Here is a 15,278-nt window from a genome sequence, read left to right as displayed (position 1 = left end):
GTCGCTGTATGAATGATCAGAGCGGGAGCTGCAGTCTATGGTCATCTGAGCATTAGCATCATCCGTTACGTCGGGTTGAGCATACACAAAAAACTTACGGCATGGGACGATTGCGGCGGAAGAGGAAGTATCCGGCCAGATCTCTCCAGGGAACGGAACGATCTGGGAGAATAAATCCTCAACTAAGAGCCAAGGGCAGGATAATTGAGGCGAGTCGGTGTCGATGCTGGTGTCGTCGAAGTTGGTGTCGAATCTTGGAACTGCAGAAGCCGTGTAGAACCGTGTGAGACTCGGGTGTCCAAGGTCGAGTCACCGCTGAAACAGGGAGTCTCGTCGCAAGTCAACGTGTATAGTATATCCGGTATTTCTAAGGTATGCGAACAGAACATGAATCCAGCTAAGGGCGGCCTTTTTTTTTTTTTTTTTTTTTTCTTCTCTGGAGGCGAGCTGTGTTTGTGTCTATATAAACTGAATCGAAAAAGGGCGGCCTTGGCTGTTCGACAAACAGCGGAGCTGGTTGGTATCACGACGGACTAAGAGCCAAACGAGAACAAAAAAAAGAAGGCTAACCTGTACGCTATGCTATGCAGTCAGTAACAACTAACGGAGAGACGAAAGACAACGGGGTATATAAAGTAATAACGGAGCATTAGCAGGAAGCAAAAGCAACGGACGGCGGACGGCGGGAGGTAACCAATTTAAATAAAACCGAAAGGAAAAAAGAAAAAGAGGGCGAAAGGGCAAGGCGGGCCAGGCCAGGGTGAGAGATGCACAGGTGGGGAGTTTGGCCTGCTTGTCTGCTTGTTTTTTTCTTCTTTTCTGCTCGTCCTGCTCGCTCTCTATGGTCTGGTGTTCTTTGCTGCCCAATCTGTATCATGACGCTGCAGGCAGGCTGTCGATACTCGGGACAAGCCCCCTCAAGACGAGGAGGAGCAGCACCACGCAAACAAAGGCGGCTAAGCAGAGGCTCAGGGGACGAGGACATGCATTATGTGAGTGATGGCAGAGTGAGTGACGGACATAACTCAGCGACTGACCGTGAGATCGATCTAGATGGGCTGGCGGCCTGCTGGGCTGCTGGTTTGCGCTGCTGTTGGCGGGGGATGCTGGTAGGGCAGACGTAGTTAGGTTCGCCCAACCCAACGGCGGAGAAGACCTGATGGGTACCCAGCCAGGGTGAAGCCGGCGGAGACGCTGGACAAGAAGAACGGCGCAGCAGCAAAGAGGATTTGACGGAGAGAAGAAGAAGATAAAGAGGAAGAAGAGACGAAGACGAAGACGAAGACGAGAAGAAGCGAAAAGTCGAAGTTGAAGTTGAGGTCGAGGAGTTGATGTTTACTTTTGCCTGATCGGGAAAAGGTCATGTGGTCTGCACAGTTTTTGACGACGACGAAGGCACAAAGATATAAAGATGAAGATAAAGATATGGAGATGAAGATAAAAAATAGAGATAAAGGATGAGGATATAATGGAAAGGATAAAGAGAAGTAGAGTCGAGGAACAGTAGATTTACAGGTTATAGATCGATGTTCAGACTCCGAGATAGATCTGATAGACATGCAGATACATGGACAGCTACACAGACAGCTACATAGACAGATACATAGACAGATACATAGACAGATACAGAGATACGTGAGCAGCAGGCAGACAGGCAGAGGAAAGTCACCGCCTGCAGTGAGGCTGCCAGAGTGAGGCGTCGGTACTTCGAGTTACTCTGCTGCCTAGAGGCCTGCTGGCGGCCATGACTGACTGCATCTCAGGCAGCCTTCAGCTCACTCACTCATTTACTGGCTATTATTCATTGTCTCCTACTGACCTGTTACTGTTGGTACGGTTGACTGGTCGATTCCTCGGTGTCGATGTCAATATCAAATACGAGCCAGAAGTAGAGAACTAAATAAGCAGACTGTTGATATATTGACTGAGCGCCAAAAGAAACGACGAAAGGAAAAGAAAAGAAAAGCCTTAAATTCCTCGCTATTACGTCAATATTCGATATTCCCCATACTCAATTGAATAGACCGAAGTGAAGTGCTAACTTAAGACGCTTTTTACTTCCCCTCAGACGGATACTCGACGGATTGACTGACTGCTGACCGGACCCCCCTACCCCTGACCAAAAGACGCCTCCTTTTCCTCCTTCACCACTGCCACTCCCTTACTCCTACCGGCTTCCTGCTTGTGGTGCCACGTCATGCCGTCTTCGTACTTACTTGCTTTGCGCGTGGCGGCGTGCCTGCTTCGGTGCTCGTTATTTGGTAGGCTTGCTTACTGGTGGGAGACAGACGATGGAAGTTAGGAGAATAGTTCACTGAAGAATGATCCCGTCGATCTACTGCTTGTCTGCTTGTCTATAGAGCGAGAGCTATGTGCATCAAGCATGCCCATAAGCCTTTTTTTTTTTTTTTTTTTTTTTTTTTTTTTTTTTTTTTTTTTTTTTTTTTTTTTTTTTGGAGTGCTATGCTAAGTAGATCGACGAACTCTGGAGCTGTTCTCGCGCACACCCTTAGCTACTCCATACTTAGACTCGGATACCGACAGAAGATCGACGACGATGGAAGATGTTTGCATGCACGTATGTAATGTCCATCAGCTTGACTTGGACAGCCGGTCAAGCAGCGCCTGGGCAGCGATGAGCTCGCTCTCGTTGAACTCCGGGCTCCGTCCATCCTTGCATCTCTCCTTTACAATTTCTCGCAGCTTCTGCACGGACAGCTCATTGAGCTTCTGTGTCGTCTCGGCTGTCGGCAGCGTCTCGTCTCGTCTCGACTTGGGGCCTAGCCTCTCCAGCAGCCGAGCGGTACTCTACGACCATGTAAGCCTAACCCGTCATAGAGGAGTAGTACCATAAAGGAGTCAGTGCATACCAGGGTCAGCCCGTAATACCCGCGCAAATAATCGTCGAAAACTTGATTCTTCGACATAAACGTCGTACAGACTCCGCCAGGGGTTAGCGTCGTTTCTGGGGACTCGAGGGAGTGCGTTGATATATACAGCAACTCTCCTAGCCGTGCATGCAGCTATTCACTCGTCAGCCAAATGCCCAATTTCATTTCAAATTTCAGCGAACGAGGACAAAACGTACGTTCCATGCATTTGGCAGGACGAGGAGAGCTTCTTCAAGACAGAAGATGGACTGTGAAGAGAGTCCCTGGCTGTGATACAGGTCCGACAGTTCACACCATGCCTCTGCGTCTGTTGGGAATGCGTCCAGGAACTCTACCATGCTGGATATAGCCTCACCAGCTCTGCCTAGAGATCGTAGAACAGCAATCCGTCGCTTCAACACTGGCTACACATGTGGTTAGCAAACCATGGATGGACCGTCTCAGAATTGTCACATCACTCACAACATTGACTGGATTCTCCTTTAAAATACCGTCATATTTCTCCAACACCTTCTTCAGCGCCACCTCATCCGCCGCAGTAGCCTCATCATACAGTCCTTGCAGCCCCATAACCCGCTCATTGTCCTTTCCAAACCGACTCGACAATCTGTCCAAACACTCCCGCGCAGACTTGTCGTCTCCCGTCCGTAGACAGGCAGCCAGCAGCTGCTCGTAGCTCGTCCATAGCTCCGGTGTTTCTCGCTGGGTGAAGATCGAGAAGGGGAATGAAGGGAAGCGGGAGGGCTGTGTCTTCAGGAATGAGGGAGCTTGCTGGGACAGGCGCAGCGAGGCCTGGGGGTCGGACGAGCTTAGCCCGAGCTGTGTGTGCAGGAGAGACGTAGACATCGCAAATATTATATCAGTAACAGCCTCCAATTGTCGAGTCGTTGGGAGTGATGTTGCTGTCACTAACACGCAGGTAGTTATTTAACTCCGGAGTTGTGGTTGCGATCCAGCCAAAAGCAAATCGGGGCGAGTGACGTCGGAGAGCGCTAAGAAAGTCCACGCGATGAGTTCAGCACAACGTCGGCTTGCGAAGACTTCGGCTCTGAACGTCGACACTGGGATCACCAAGAGAGACGAACATCTGCAGATACGGCGTACAGCCTGCGCTGTTGCATGCTTTTCCTGGCCGGAGATTTATTACAGACCCTGCAGAGCTAAACATGAAATAGAACCCGCCCTCTGCCATCCCACTACAGCTTGCTCAGCCCGGCGGGATACTCAAACAGCCCATCGACCGCCCTCTATATCGACTGTCGGTGATACTGCGGAGGCCGTCTATCGCCATGTAAGCTACCTCCCATCCCCAGATTCTCACAGCTGCAGCTACTGATGTGTTGTGCAGGTTCGAAAAGTCGCTGTATGACCTCATCCGAGGTTTGCGGAACCACAAGGGAAGCGAGGGCGAATATATACAGAACAGCTTGAAGGAATGCCGTGCAGAGATCAAGTCTCAGGATATGGGTTAGTCCAGCTGCCTCCTTACTGGCAGACTCGCTGAGCTTCCTCAAACGTATCGGCGTGTGGAAGCTGACATTCCGGCAGATAAAAAGGCCACTTCGCTGTTAAAACTTATATACCTCGAGATGTTCGGCTATGATATGTCCTGGGCCTCCTTCCATGTCCTCGAGGTCATGTCTTCGCCAAAGTTCCACCAGAAGCGTGTTGGATACCTTGGAGCCGTGCAGAGCTTTCGTGTTGATACCGAAGTTCTCATGCTGGCTACCAATCTTTTGAAAAAGGTTAGCATACCATAGTATACTCCCTTCTCCAAGCTACGGTTGCTGATGCCATACAGGATATTGTATCTCCTCAGGTTCCTACGATGTCCCTGCCTCTCATCACACTTCCGCATATCATCTCGCCCTCGCTTGCATTATCACTTCTTTCAGACCTGTTACCTCGCTTGACACACTCACATGCAGTAGTAAGGAAGAAGACGGTGGTTAATCTCTACCGGCTGTCGTTGGTATATCCGGAGGCATTCCGCATAGCGTGGCCAAAGATTAAGGAGAGATTAATGGATACAGAGGAAGACGGGAGTGTCACAGCAGCCGTTATAAATGTCGTCTGTGAACTAGGCTGGAGGAGACCACAAGATTTCCTACCTCTGGCACCACGTTTGTTTGAACTCCTGGTTGATGGAGGGAATAATTGGATGGCCATAAAGATAATCAAGCTCGTAAGTTTGCCCTTCTCAAGTTAACCAAGGGATATATAGCAGCTAACAGGGGAACTCAGTTTGCATCGTTAACTCCGCTTGAACCAAGGTTGGTTAAGAAGCTCATACGGCCTCTAACTAACATCATTCAAACGACTTCTGCTATGTCTTTACTATATGAATGCATCAACGGTATCATCCAGGGTGGCATTCTTGACGGCGTAGAAGGCATCCGTGAAGGGGAGGTCATCGCGCAACTATGTGTAGACAAGCTCCGAGGCATGCTTGTGTTGGAAGAGGATCCCAACTGTAAGCTCACACCCTCGTTGGCAGTACGATGAATTAGCACTAACATATATATAGTGAAATATGTTGCGCTCCTCGCATTTAACAGGATCGTGACGACTCATCCTATGCTAGTCTCAGCGCACCAGGATGTAATAATGGGATGTCTCGACGACAACGATATTTCTATCAGACTGCAGGCCCTTGAACTAGTTTCAGGGATGGTCGCTAGCGACTCACTGCAGTCTGTAGTCAATCATCTAATTACCCAGCTGCAGACGTCCTCTACCGTTTCAGATGGTCCTACTGCCACTACTTCTCTACTTGCACATATTACCCCAGCTGCAGACCAGGACGATGAAGACCCGGAATCTCACCTGGAACTCGCGAGACAGGATAGGATGGCTCCACCCCCACTTCCGAACGAATATCGTCTAGAAGTCCTCCACCGAATCTTAGACATCTGCTCGCGGGATACATATTCTAACCTCACCGACTTCGAGTGGTATGTCGATGTCCTAGTGCAATTGGTCCGGCTAATTCCACCGGCCAGTGCTTCCAAAACAAACGATGAGCACTCTTCCAGGGACGCCCATGACCAGAGAGCAGATATATCCAATCGAATTGGCTCTGAGCTTCGTAATGTGGCTGTGAGAGTCAGGAGTGTTCGCCCCGAAGCAACTCGCGCAGCCGAAACCCTGGTGCTTATAGATAATCGAGCCGCCCTGTTTCCCTCATCTGGTACTTCAAGCACAAACCTGCTAGAGCCCATTGCCTGGATAGTGGGTGAATATGCTGAGTACCTTAGCTTTCCAGACCAATCACTTTCGTCCCTTATACACTCATCCAACCTGAGTCTTTCTCCTAAGGTTCTCTCGGGATATATTCAAGCAATTCCCAAAGTCTTTGTCCATCTTACCTCTCAGTTCTATGATTGGAACATAGACAGACAGGGCGAGGTATCGCTCTTGCTTGCACGGATAACAGATTTCTTGGAAAACCTTTCCTCCCACCCGGAGTTGGACGTGCAGGAACGGGCCATCGAGTTCCTAGAACTATTACGCTTGACAAAGGAGGCGGTATCGACATCCGATGTTGAATCAGGGAGTGTACCGCTCCTTGTTTCCTCAGCCATACCAAGCTTATTTACCGGCCTAGACCTTAATCCAGTAGCAGCCGGCGCGCAGAAGAAGGTTCCGATTCCGAGTGATCTTGACTTAGATCAACCGATAAATCCTCGGTACATCCACATCCAACGTGAATCGAGTATTGGTTGGCTTAATTCCTCTACCCACGATGAATGCTATCAATTCTACCACATACCGGACTCAACATCTTTTGTCACTAAGCCACAAAAGGAAATCCTCTCCCCCACTCCTATCCAGCCAACTTCCTATCAGAATCTTTCCGAAGGGATACTATCTGAACCTGCAGATGTCGTCGCCAAGAGGCGTATAGCAAGGAGAGAGCGTAATAAGGATGATCCCTTCTATATAAGCCTCGGACAAGGTGAAGGGGAATCATCGGATCCAGCTACACCGTTTAACCAGGCGTTACGTGGTGCCAACGAAGAAGACCTAGATCTTGACTCGATTCCCATCATTGATCTGGCAATTGGTCAACAGAACCCGGAGAAATTAGATAGCCAAAAACCGCGCAAACCAAAACGCAAAGCGAAACCCAAGAAAGTTGAAATCATAGGGGATGAAACTCTTGAATTCGAAAACCCATCCTCGCCCACTGTTAGACCCGCTTCTGCACCAACAGGGCCCGGAGTAACCAGACCCAAGAAGTCGTTGCTGGAGGTTGACTCGAGCGGGCTAGGGCAGCTGTCTCTTGAGGAAGATAGCGGCCTAACCCCTGGTGTTGGTGATATAGCAAGAAAAGAAGCAGAGGATGCAGAAATGATGAAGGCAATGGCAGAAATTCAAAGGTTACGTCTAGAAATGCAACGGGAAGCAGAAGCAATTCGTGGCAGCAAGGAGGTTCCTGCTGAAGGCAAGATGATCAAGAGGAAAAAGAAGAAGAAAGTTGTATCATCTAAGAAAACCAAGTCTACCTCCCAGGAAGCAGAGGGGGAACCCTCTCAGCCTCAGGAGAAGGCTGCAGATGATGAAGCTGGAGCGCCTGTGGTAAAGAAAAAGAAGAAGAAGAGAGTAGTTGCACCTCAGGAGGCGCCCGTGCAAACGGAAGGTCAGGAGTAATTTGTCCATACTATACAATTAGGGGGGGAGTTCGGCCCATTCGACCCAGGAAGTTTTTGGATTTTTATTTGCATAAGCGGGTAATATGCACCTATCTCAACGAAGTGATGGCTAACTTTGTGGATATGCATGATAGATATGACATATTCTTAGAGCTGAAAAAGTATTGCATAGTTACATAACTAAAGGAGCATTAATATTGTTACTTTAAGTCTATCAGAAAGGTATTGATTCCGTCAGAACCGAGCCCCCTTTTTTTACCGAAGGGACAATAATAGATGTTAAATTCTTAAAATACAAAGCTAGAGAATACGCCACAAGTAATGGCGCTTTGAAAGAATGAAACTAGAAGAATATCGGCAATAGAACGAGGCAATGCTAGGTTGGAGGTATAAGGTGGATGATGAAAGGATTGTAAAGGTGTATCTCTTAGCTGGTCCATCTGGTGATGAAACTAGAGAAATATCCCCATATGGCAGGGACAACTCTAAGTAGTTCGAAAACGAGACCGCCGCATAGGACAAAAAGTAGTAGAACTGGTGATGAGAGACAGGTTAGCAGCTGTATTCGGTATCTGAGAATATGGAGATATAAAAATGGCAGTATATGGTAGCCACTATATAATATGACAAATATCACATACCAACCCAGCCCATAGATATAGGAGATTTGGCCTTTGGTTTCGTCTTAACCGCCGCTTCTGGCTTTCCGCGCTTGGAGGCCTCCTTTTTGGCAAATCTCTCGTTGGCCCTTCGCTGCTGGGGAGTTTGTGGAGCCTAATGGTCGTAATCCAACAAGTTAGAGTGTTGATTTAACAAGCAGCTAATTATAAGGGAACTTCATAGCTGGCATACCATTTTTGCTATAGACCTGGGAGGTTAATATAGATAATAGAATCAAGGGGCTCAACGGCTGTTGCGTATTGGCGCAGGAGGTTTCAAGAATCGCTCAAGGAGAGACTTCGTGGGATGTGAAAGAGTGTATATCGAAGGGTATCGCCCAGTTCCTAACTGGATGTGTATATATATCACAGTGTTGGACGAGGGTGGTCAACTGGCCAACTGTCCTCTAATCTGAGGCACCAATCCTAGGGGGAGTGTGGATAAAATAAATGGAATAAAAGGCTTTAAAACACAGATCGGGCGTATCTGAGAACTCTTTGAGCGAATTGAGTCATTAAGAGTGCTGCTGGCCGTTTATCTCGTCGTTGATCATTGATGTGCGTTCGAGTATCGAAAGTGAACACGAGAGCATCTTTCATGATGTCAGTTGCTTATGTCATCTGCATGATTATGTCATGTTGCTAAGACTTTTGCTTTTTCTGTGATGAAAGTTAAAGATGACGAGGAGATGAGAGGATGCAAACATTCCAACCTCCATCAGCTTCAGCTTGACAGCTTGATATCGAACCCCTTTACGCACGGTACTGACCTGGTACCGTTTGATACTTCTCACAAGATGACCTACATTTGCCGACGGAGCTATAGCAGCAACTCCAAGCCACCCTCGCCTCATGTAGGTACACCAGATGAATCCTGACCTCCAGGAACAAGCTCACTAATCTGTACATTTAGGTCATGGTATACAAGAACTTCGGTCGCCCCTTTATAAAGTTATTTATAGGCTCCTTGGTCTGCTATCAAGCTGCTTATTGGGCGTGGAACAAACTAGAGCGGGAAGATATAATCCACCGCAGCGGCAGTGGAAACCGTATGGAATCTCTCTATCTTCTCCAATTTATACGCCTCTCGCGCTTAGATGCTTATTTCCGAGTTTACTAGGCAAGCCTGCGCAACCACCAAACAATTGATTATTCTGGGGGAATGAGATCATTTCTATATTTACCGTGCAACTGATGGCCTTTGGGGCCGAGTCAATCCATATCAAACGAACTTTATGGGCATATTAGATCGATGAAAAGTCCGACTTCCAACCGGAGTATCGGAGTTACAAATTCGAGTATACGGTTTTTTGAGGACTTCTACGATCGAAGAGGTCAAACAGAAGAGCAGCCTTTATAAGCCTTCTGCTTGAACTAATTAAGAGCGGCGCGCCATTTTCACAATATTATCTTGGTCCTCTCCAGGTCAAACCAGATGATATCCATTACCTGCTCGGCTATAGCTCATACATACCTAGTCAATGACGGTACTCATTCAGAATGGGCAGTATCCAGGCAGCAGCCATTAAGCTATGGATGTTTTCTACTACCACGCATGTATTTACTACTGGCCCATCAACTAGCCTCGACTGATTGCGGGCGACCTTGGAATTGCCTTTATATCAAACTGCTATTTACAACTAGCTTCTAGATGACAAGCATACCATTATGATTCTGCCTAGTTACAAGCGAAGCCATAGGAGAGCATCTCTTTAATCAACATATCTCACCACCAGAAACCCGAATTACGCAGTCTTGTTGTTCAGTCTGTCCAGAACATCCTTCGGGACATATGATGGGTCGAACTGTGCAATGCCAGCGCAGAACTCCTTGATCTTTGGAACCTCGATAATCTTGTTCCACCACTTCTGGAAGTTGGGAAGCTCGGAAACTTGTTCGGCATACCACTCGTCTCCGCCGATTCTCTTTGCCCAGAAGAACCATGGAACCAAGCAAATGTCGGCGTAGGTCATCTTACCACCAACAAGCCACTCCTTGTCTTTCAATCCCAGGTCGACGACACCCATAACACGACGGGTCTCCTTAGCATATCTGTCAACGGCCGATGGGAACTTCTCGACGTGATACCATTTGAACCCTGGTGATATAAGTGACCTGGTTAGCTAGCGTACCACTTTGCCTGAAGACGAAACGAGGATCGTGATGTCGTAGACGTACATGAGAATTGGCCGATATATGGGCCTTGTCCACTGACTTGGAAATGCAGCCACTGTCTCAAGTGGTATTTCTCGTGCAGCGAAGAGAAAGAGATGGTGTTCTCCTTGTCGTATTCGTCAACAAGGTACTCTACAATGGCACCAGATTCCCAGAGGTAGAGGCCGGTGTTAGGGTCGTGGATAGCAGGACAGCGGCCATTGGGGTTTATGGCAAGGTACTCGGGCTCCTTGCACTGTCTGAAGTCGGTAGACTTGAGCTCGTAGGGGATGTTCAGGATCTCGAGGATGATGGCCACCTTGACAGGGTTGGCTGTGGGGTAGATGCCGTAGAGAACCAACGGCTTGATGTCTCGGGCAGCCATTGTCAGCGTAGATGTATAGAGGTACACTGTCTATCGATTGTTACTTGGAAAGAAAATGGATTGAATGGATTGGAACTTGATGCCAGAGTCCAGCATGCCGTCTTATTTATACAGTACATGCCGCAGAAGCTCGCAGCCCCTCCATTCCCGCAACGCCCAGCCAGCCGTCTCCCCACAGCGGCCCTTCACGGTCAAACCTGCGATTGGATACTTTGTGATCATCCATATGATTAGCGCCGCGGGTTACAAGAGCGCGAGGTCCGTAATCAAGACCAAACTGTTTAATAATCTCTCAGATGTGACTCTTCGATATACGAACGGCTGAAATTCCAATTACATCCGCCTACATAACCACATGGAGTCAAGCATTCCTCTTTACCATTGTGTATCTCAAACTATATCTTACTCTATCCTATTAATATTACGGAGAGATCTATCTCTTTTTGCTTCTCCTTTGTACTCTTTCTTATATAGAATACTTACTCCTCTAACCCCTTAACCGCCACAAGGCCTAAACCATGCCCTGCTTAAGTGTCACTAGGTTGTAAATGAGTTGCAGAAGAAAGTAAGTATGGCTTAAGATATATAGATAAAACAGGAGACTTCTATCCTACGAAGAATGTTAGGTGGTTACAGTGTTATTTCAGCAACTCAGTCTTCAAACGCTGCATCCGAGCGATTAACTAGGCCATCTAATAACTAATCAGGAGTCCAGCCAATGCTACTAGTTAACTCCGAGAGCCAGGTGATCTAAGGTTGCGGGCCTGGGAGAGCGAGTGGATGCCGGGGAAAGTCGTTGTTCTTAGTTAAACCTACCTCCGTACCTTAACTAAACTATATATGAAGCCTCCTTAAGCAATTTGAATTCAGCCCTCCATCGTCATCAAGCAAAAGATGGCAAAACCCGCCGAATTCTCGGATAAACTCCTAGGCATGGGGATTATGAGTGCTGTCGTCGCACTTGACAACCACACCGCACTTAAACATCCCTTGTGTGAAGAATATTTCAATGCCGTCGTTACTGAGAAGAGGATTTTTGAACGGCTCGGAGACCACGACTGCATTGTCAAGTACATACGCCCACAAGGAAATGGCCTCGTCCTCGAAAGGTTACGATATCCGCTTCGTAAACACCTGCTAAATCTCCAAGAAGATGGAGGTCCGCCCCCTCACAGAGACGAAATACTGAAATGGGCAATGCAAATTCTGCGTGGTTTGCAGCATCTTCATTCGCATTCGGTATATCAGTTTGACATTGGCTGCCATAATATTCTGCTTGACTTCAACAACAATGTAAAGCTGTCTGACTTTTCAGGCTCGCTGATTGACGACGGTAAAGTCGAGGTTGCTCCAGAAACGCGCTCTACTCATCCGTGCCTAATAAACCATTGGCACATGTCCCTTAAACCCACTGTGAAGATGGAGCTCTTCGCCGTAGGCACTGTGCTATATGAAATGTCAACGATCTACAAGCCATATCAGGACAAAGGAGATAGTGAGGTAGAGAAACTCTACCTGAAGGGTTTATTTCCAGATACTACCGGCATGCTCCTTGGCAACATTATACAGAAATGCTGGACCGACAAGTATCATGATACCAAGGAAGTCATCGAAGATCTTCTACAAATTGAGCCTGGGCTCAGTGACGGAACCGAAGTGCAGGGCTCCAAATATCCCGGGAATCATACGTACGTATTGCTGTGGCTAACTGCTCTGCACTTAGCTAACCCATATTTTCTAGCTTCATCTCTGGGTTATCTACATTTATCTTTCTTGTTTCGGCTGCACTTGTAGCAAAGCAATGCATGCATCCTCAAGTCGCATAAATTTGCACCGGCTACGCTACGTATTCTTGTATTAAATACAAGCGTACATCAGTCTGGACAGGTAAACCCCACTGGAACAGGATATCCGTGCTATCAGCTATATGATATGCAATAGTATATATACGACAGGATTTTTTTCCCTTTCTTCGTTGGTCGCGTGGTTTAAACTCTTGGAGGACGGGCATGGAGTCAATGGGACCCGGAAACTAACCCCGAATCACCTTGTGATACAACCCCATTCAGGTTTCTAGACCATGTGATCCTCTGTTTCGCTCTGACGATTTGACTTGATATTTAACTACCCTAGAATTGGACAATTGGTTGATGGATATGGAATTCCTACTGGCCACCTTGTCATAGAGCGTCGGATTCATATGTTTGAGAGAAAGCATCACGGAAACCAACACCACATCAAGATACCGAAACCCTACTTGGAGATATTGTTATAGAGAGCATCAATACACTTTGACTTTGTTTTGGGATGTTATATTTTATGCAGCATCTCCAGGAAATCTTATCCTGATCTAGACTTTTCTAGTAGTCTCTACAACATAGAATATATAATCAGATATAAGAAAAAACCTACCACCTTGCAATATATCATAATAATAGCCAAAAATGCCGACCATTAACTGTCAATTTCATCCGACCAAGAGCCTTTTCACCACAGCTCTGAATGGAAGCGAAATGCATTTCTCGTTCAAAGTCATGGCCGGGGGTCAAGATTCAGTCACGTGGCTGATCCACTTCTTTGGTCCTCCAAGCTTGTTTCTGGCTAAAAAGAGCCGGCAGCGAAGTAAAACAACCAACCGTGAGACTTCAAGGAGACATTCTGGTCAAAAAGAGAAAGGTATAAATAAGATGGGCGGATTCCATGAGAATGAGAGCGCCGAGTCGCATCTGGCACAGGTATGGCTTTCACGATTCCTGACCCAGACCCCGCACCGTTAACAGTGACAGCATTGCTAACTTCTAGTATTATCACAGGCATTTCAAGACATAGCTAAGTAAGTGGCACCAGGCCGCATTGCTGGACCGTTATATATATCTATAAGCGCGAGAATCCATATCTAACATCTTGTGTCTATATAGAGGCGAGCAGACAGCGCAAGCTATTGAGAACCATCTTACGCGCATAGAGCAGGAGATAGATCGTCTCCTTGGATCTGTTGAAACGGAAAAGGAAGACGGAGACGAACTAGCCAAAGATGACGACAAGGAGAAGCATGAGAAGAAGCAAGAAGAGAATGGGTCTGACGAGCAACAGAAGGGGGATAAACAATGAAAGATGAACTATTGGAAACCAAACAGTTTCTCCAGCTCGAAGAGCCCGTCTGCGTTCTTCTCTGCGACTCCGACTTCCGTTACAATGGCATCGATCAGGTCATAGGGTGTGACGTCGAAGGCGGGATTCCAGACGTCGATCCCGGGAGCAGCAATGTTGACGGTCTCGAGGGTGATGTTCTCCTCATTCCTGCCGAGATCACTGATACGTGGCCCTGTGATTCTGGTGACTTCGGACTTTGCTCGTTCCTCGATTATGATATCCTCTCCTTCCTTGGTACGCAGGTCGATGGTCGTTCGGGGCGCAGCGACAATGAACTTTACGCCATGATATTTGGCGAGCACGGCCAATTGGTAGGTTCCGATCTTGTTGGCGGTGTCTCCATTTGCGACGACTCGGTCTGCTCCTACCACGATGGCAGCGAGACCTGTTCCCTTCTGAGCGAGTAGCGAGGCGGCCATGGAATCTGTGATCAGGGTGGCGGGGATCTTGTCGTGGACCAGCTCAAAGGCTGTGAGTCTGGCGCCTTGGTTGTACGGCCGTGTTTCGGTACAGTAGGCATGCTCGAGCTTGTCTGAAGCATGGAGGGAGCGGATGACTCCCAGTGCTGTTCCATACCCGGCTGTTGCAAGAGAACTAGATAATAAACCAATTAGCCTGCCTTGCCATGCATTACAATATTTTTATTCTCTCTGGTTTGATATTGGCCAACGTACCCTGTGTTGCAGTGCGTCAAGACACCGACTTTCTTGCCGTCCTTGCCAACAGGTGTGTTATTCATGATCCATGCAGCGCCAAAATCTCCCAGTCGGTGGTTATCCATGGCATCGTCAATCAGCATCTTCTCCGCAGCCTCGACATACGCCTCTGCCAGGTCTTTCCCCTTGGGATCCCCGATCTGCTTCCTCTTCTGCACCAGCGCCTTCAGCTTGATAGCCGCATCGCTCAGGTTCACCGCCGTAGGCCGACTGGTAACCAAGTAGTCTAGCTTCTCTAGTATGAATGCTTCGACCTCGTTTGCTTCGGCGGACAGCTTCTCATGGTCCATCAGCTCCGTCAGCTCGATCGAGAGGGAGAGGACGGCGACTATAGCGATAGCTGGTGCGCCTCGGACATGCATCTCCTTTATAACATGCCATCCTTCCTTTGCTGTTGAAACGGGGATGTATCGCTCGACGTGAGGAACCTGGAGCTGGTCCAGGACCTGCAGCATCCCGCGCTTGTACCGGATAGATTGGAGAGACATGGCGGGCTATCCTGACGACGACCCCTTCGCAGGCTGATCTGTATCTCCTTATCGTGAGTAGATAGGCGCGAAGGTGGTTATTCTTCAGCTGTAGCTGGCTGTGGGAGAGGTTCGTAAGCTGGTAACTGGTGGGGGAGGGGCAAAACGCTGGATATAAAATTTTAATCGGCATGTATA

At 47.9% G+C, this 15,278-nt stretch overlaps 9 protein-coding genes across 10 annotated transcripts in view; 4 read left to right on the top strand and 5 right to left on the bottom strand.

Moving 5' to 3' along the window:
* TERG_01691 (uncharacterized protein) overlaps positions 1-103 on the bottom strand; it is a gene marked incomplete at its 5' end in the record, with an annotated part of 4,031 nt that extends 3,928 nt beyond the window's left edge. Inside the window, one exon of the mRNA XM_003236918.2 lies at positions 99-103. Within this exon, the coding sequence (XP_003236966.2) occupies positions 99-103 (5 nt within the window). The remainder of the gene's footprint in view (positions 1-98) is intronic.
* Positions 104-697: 594 nt separating this feature from the next.
* Positions 698-2,396, bottom strand: TERG_11748 (uncharacterized protein). Its single transcript, XM_047750812.1, has one exon. The coding sequence runs from the start codon at positions 1,557-1,559 to the stop codon at positions 1,125-1,127; it is 435 nt and encodes a 144-aa protein (XP_047605490.1). The 5' UTR covers positions 1,560-2,396; the 3' UTR covers positions 698-1,124.
* A 60-nt stretch (positions 2,397-2,456) lies between these two features.
* TERG_01689 (uncharacterized protein) lies at positions 2,457-3,930 on the bottom strand. 2 transcript variants are annotated; one of them, XM_003236917.2, is made up of 4 exons: positions 3,354-3,930; positions 3,089-3,295; positions 2,871-3,023; positions 2,457-2,808 (listed from the first exon to the last, which is right to left on the bottom strand). In XM_003236917.2, the coding sequence occupies exons 1-4, from the start codon at positions 3,735-3,737 to the stop codon at positions 2,593-2,595; spliced, it is 960 nt and encodes a 319-aa protein (XP_003236965.1). In that variant the 5' UTR covers positions 3,738-3,930; the 3' UTR covers positions 2,457-2,592. The 2 variants fall into 2 exon arrangements, with proteins under 2 accessions (XP_003236965.1, XP_047605489.1); XM_047749334.1 differs by having other exon boundaries at positions 2,457-3,023.
* Positions 3,931-5,468: 1,538 nt separating this feature from the next.
* Positions 5,469-7,544, top strand: TERG_01688 (uncharacterized protein; the record flags this gene model as incomplete). Its single annotated transcript, XM_003236916.2, has 1 exon — positions 5,469-7,544. One exon carries the CDS (start codon positions 5,469-5,471, stop codon positions 7,542-7,544), a length of 2,076 nt encoding a protein of 691 aa, XP_003236964.2.
* A 1,326-nt stretch (positions 7,545-8,870) lies between these two features.
* On the top strand, positions 8,871-9,354 carry TERG_01686 (uncharacterized protein; the record flags this gene model as incomplete). Its single annotated transcript, XM_003236914.1, has 3 exons — positions 8,871-9,059; positions 9,119-9,254; positions 9,326-9,354. The coding sequence occupies 3 exons, from the start codon at positions 8,871-8,873 to the stop codon at positions 9,352-9,354; spliced, it is 354 nt and encodes a 117-aa protein (XP_003236962.1).
* A 596-nt stretch (positions 9,355-9,950) lies between these two features.
* TERG_01685 (uncharacterized protein) lies at positions 9,951-10,744 on the bottom strand (the record flags this gene model as incomplete). Its single annotated transcript, XM_003236913.1, has 2 exons — positions 9,951-10,303; positions 10,384-10,744. The coding sequence occupies 2 exons, from the start codon at positions 10,742-10,744 to the stop codon at positions 9,951-9,953; spliced, it is 714 nt and encodes a 237-aa protein (XP_003236961.1).
* Positions 10,745-11,638: 894 nt separating this feature from the next.
* Positions 11,639-12,570, top strand: TERG_01684 (serine/threonine protein kinase; the record flags this gene model as incomplete). The annotated part of the gene is made up of 2 exons (XM_003236912.1): positions 11,639-12,432; positions 12,486-12,570. 2 exons carry the CDS (start codon positions 11,639-11,641, stop codon positions 12,568-12,570), a joined length of 879 nt encoding a protein of 292 aa, XP_003236960.1.
* Positions 12,571-13,188: 618 nt separating this feature from the next.
* On the top strand, positions 13,189-13,855 carry TERG_01683 (uncharacterized protein; the record flags this gene model as incomplete). The annotated part of the gene is made up of 3 exons (XM_003236911.2): positions 13,189-13,479; positions 13,558-13,577; positions 13,663-13,855. 3 exons carry the CDS (start codon positions 13,189-13,191, stop codon positions 13,853-13,855), a joined length of 504 nt encoding a protein of 167 aa, XP_003236959.2.
* Positions 13,856-13,863: 8 nt separating this feature from the next.
* On the bottom strand, positions 13,864-15,101 carry TERG_01682 (methylthioribose-1-phosphate isomerase; the record flags this gene model as incomplete). The annotated part of the gene is made up of 2 exons (XM_003236910.1): positions 13,864-14,491; positions 14,572-15,101. The coding sequence occupies 2 exons, from the start codon at positions 15,099-15,101 to the stop codon at positions 13,864-13,866; spliced, it is 1,158 nt and encodes a 385-aa protein (XP_003236958.1).
* Between the last annotated feature and the right edge of the window lie 177 nt (positions 15,102-15,278).

The sequence above is a fragment of the Trichophyton rubrum genome, assembly GCF_000151425.1.
Source record: "Trichophyton rubrum CBS 118892 genomic scaffold supercont2.2, whole genome shotgun sequence".
NCBI classification, from domain to species: Eukaryota; Fungi; Ascomycota; class Eurotiomycetes; order Onygenales; family Arthrodermataceae; genus Trichophyton; species Trichophyton rubrum.
The sequence above is the reverse complement of the archived record's forward strand: the minus strand, read 5'-3'. Positions and strand labels throughout refer to the sequence as shown.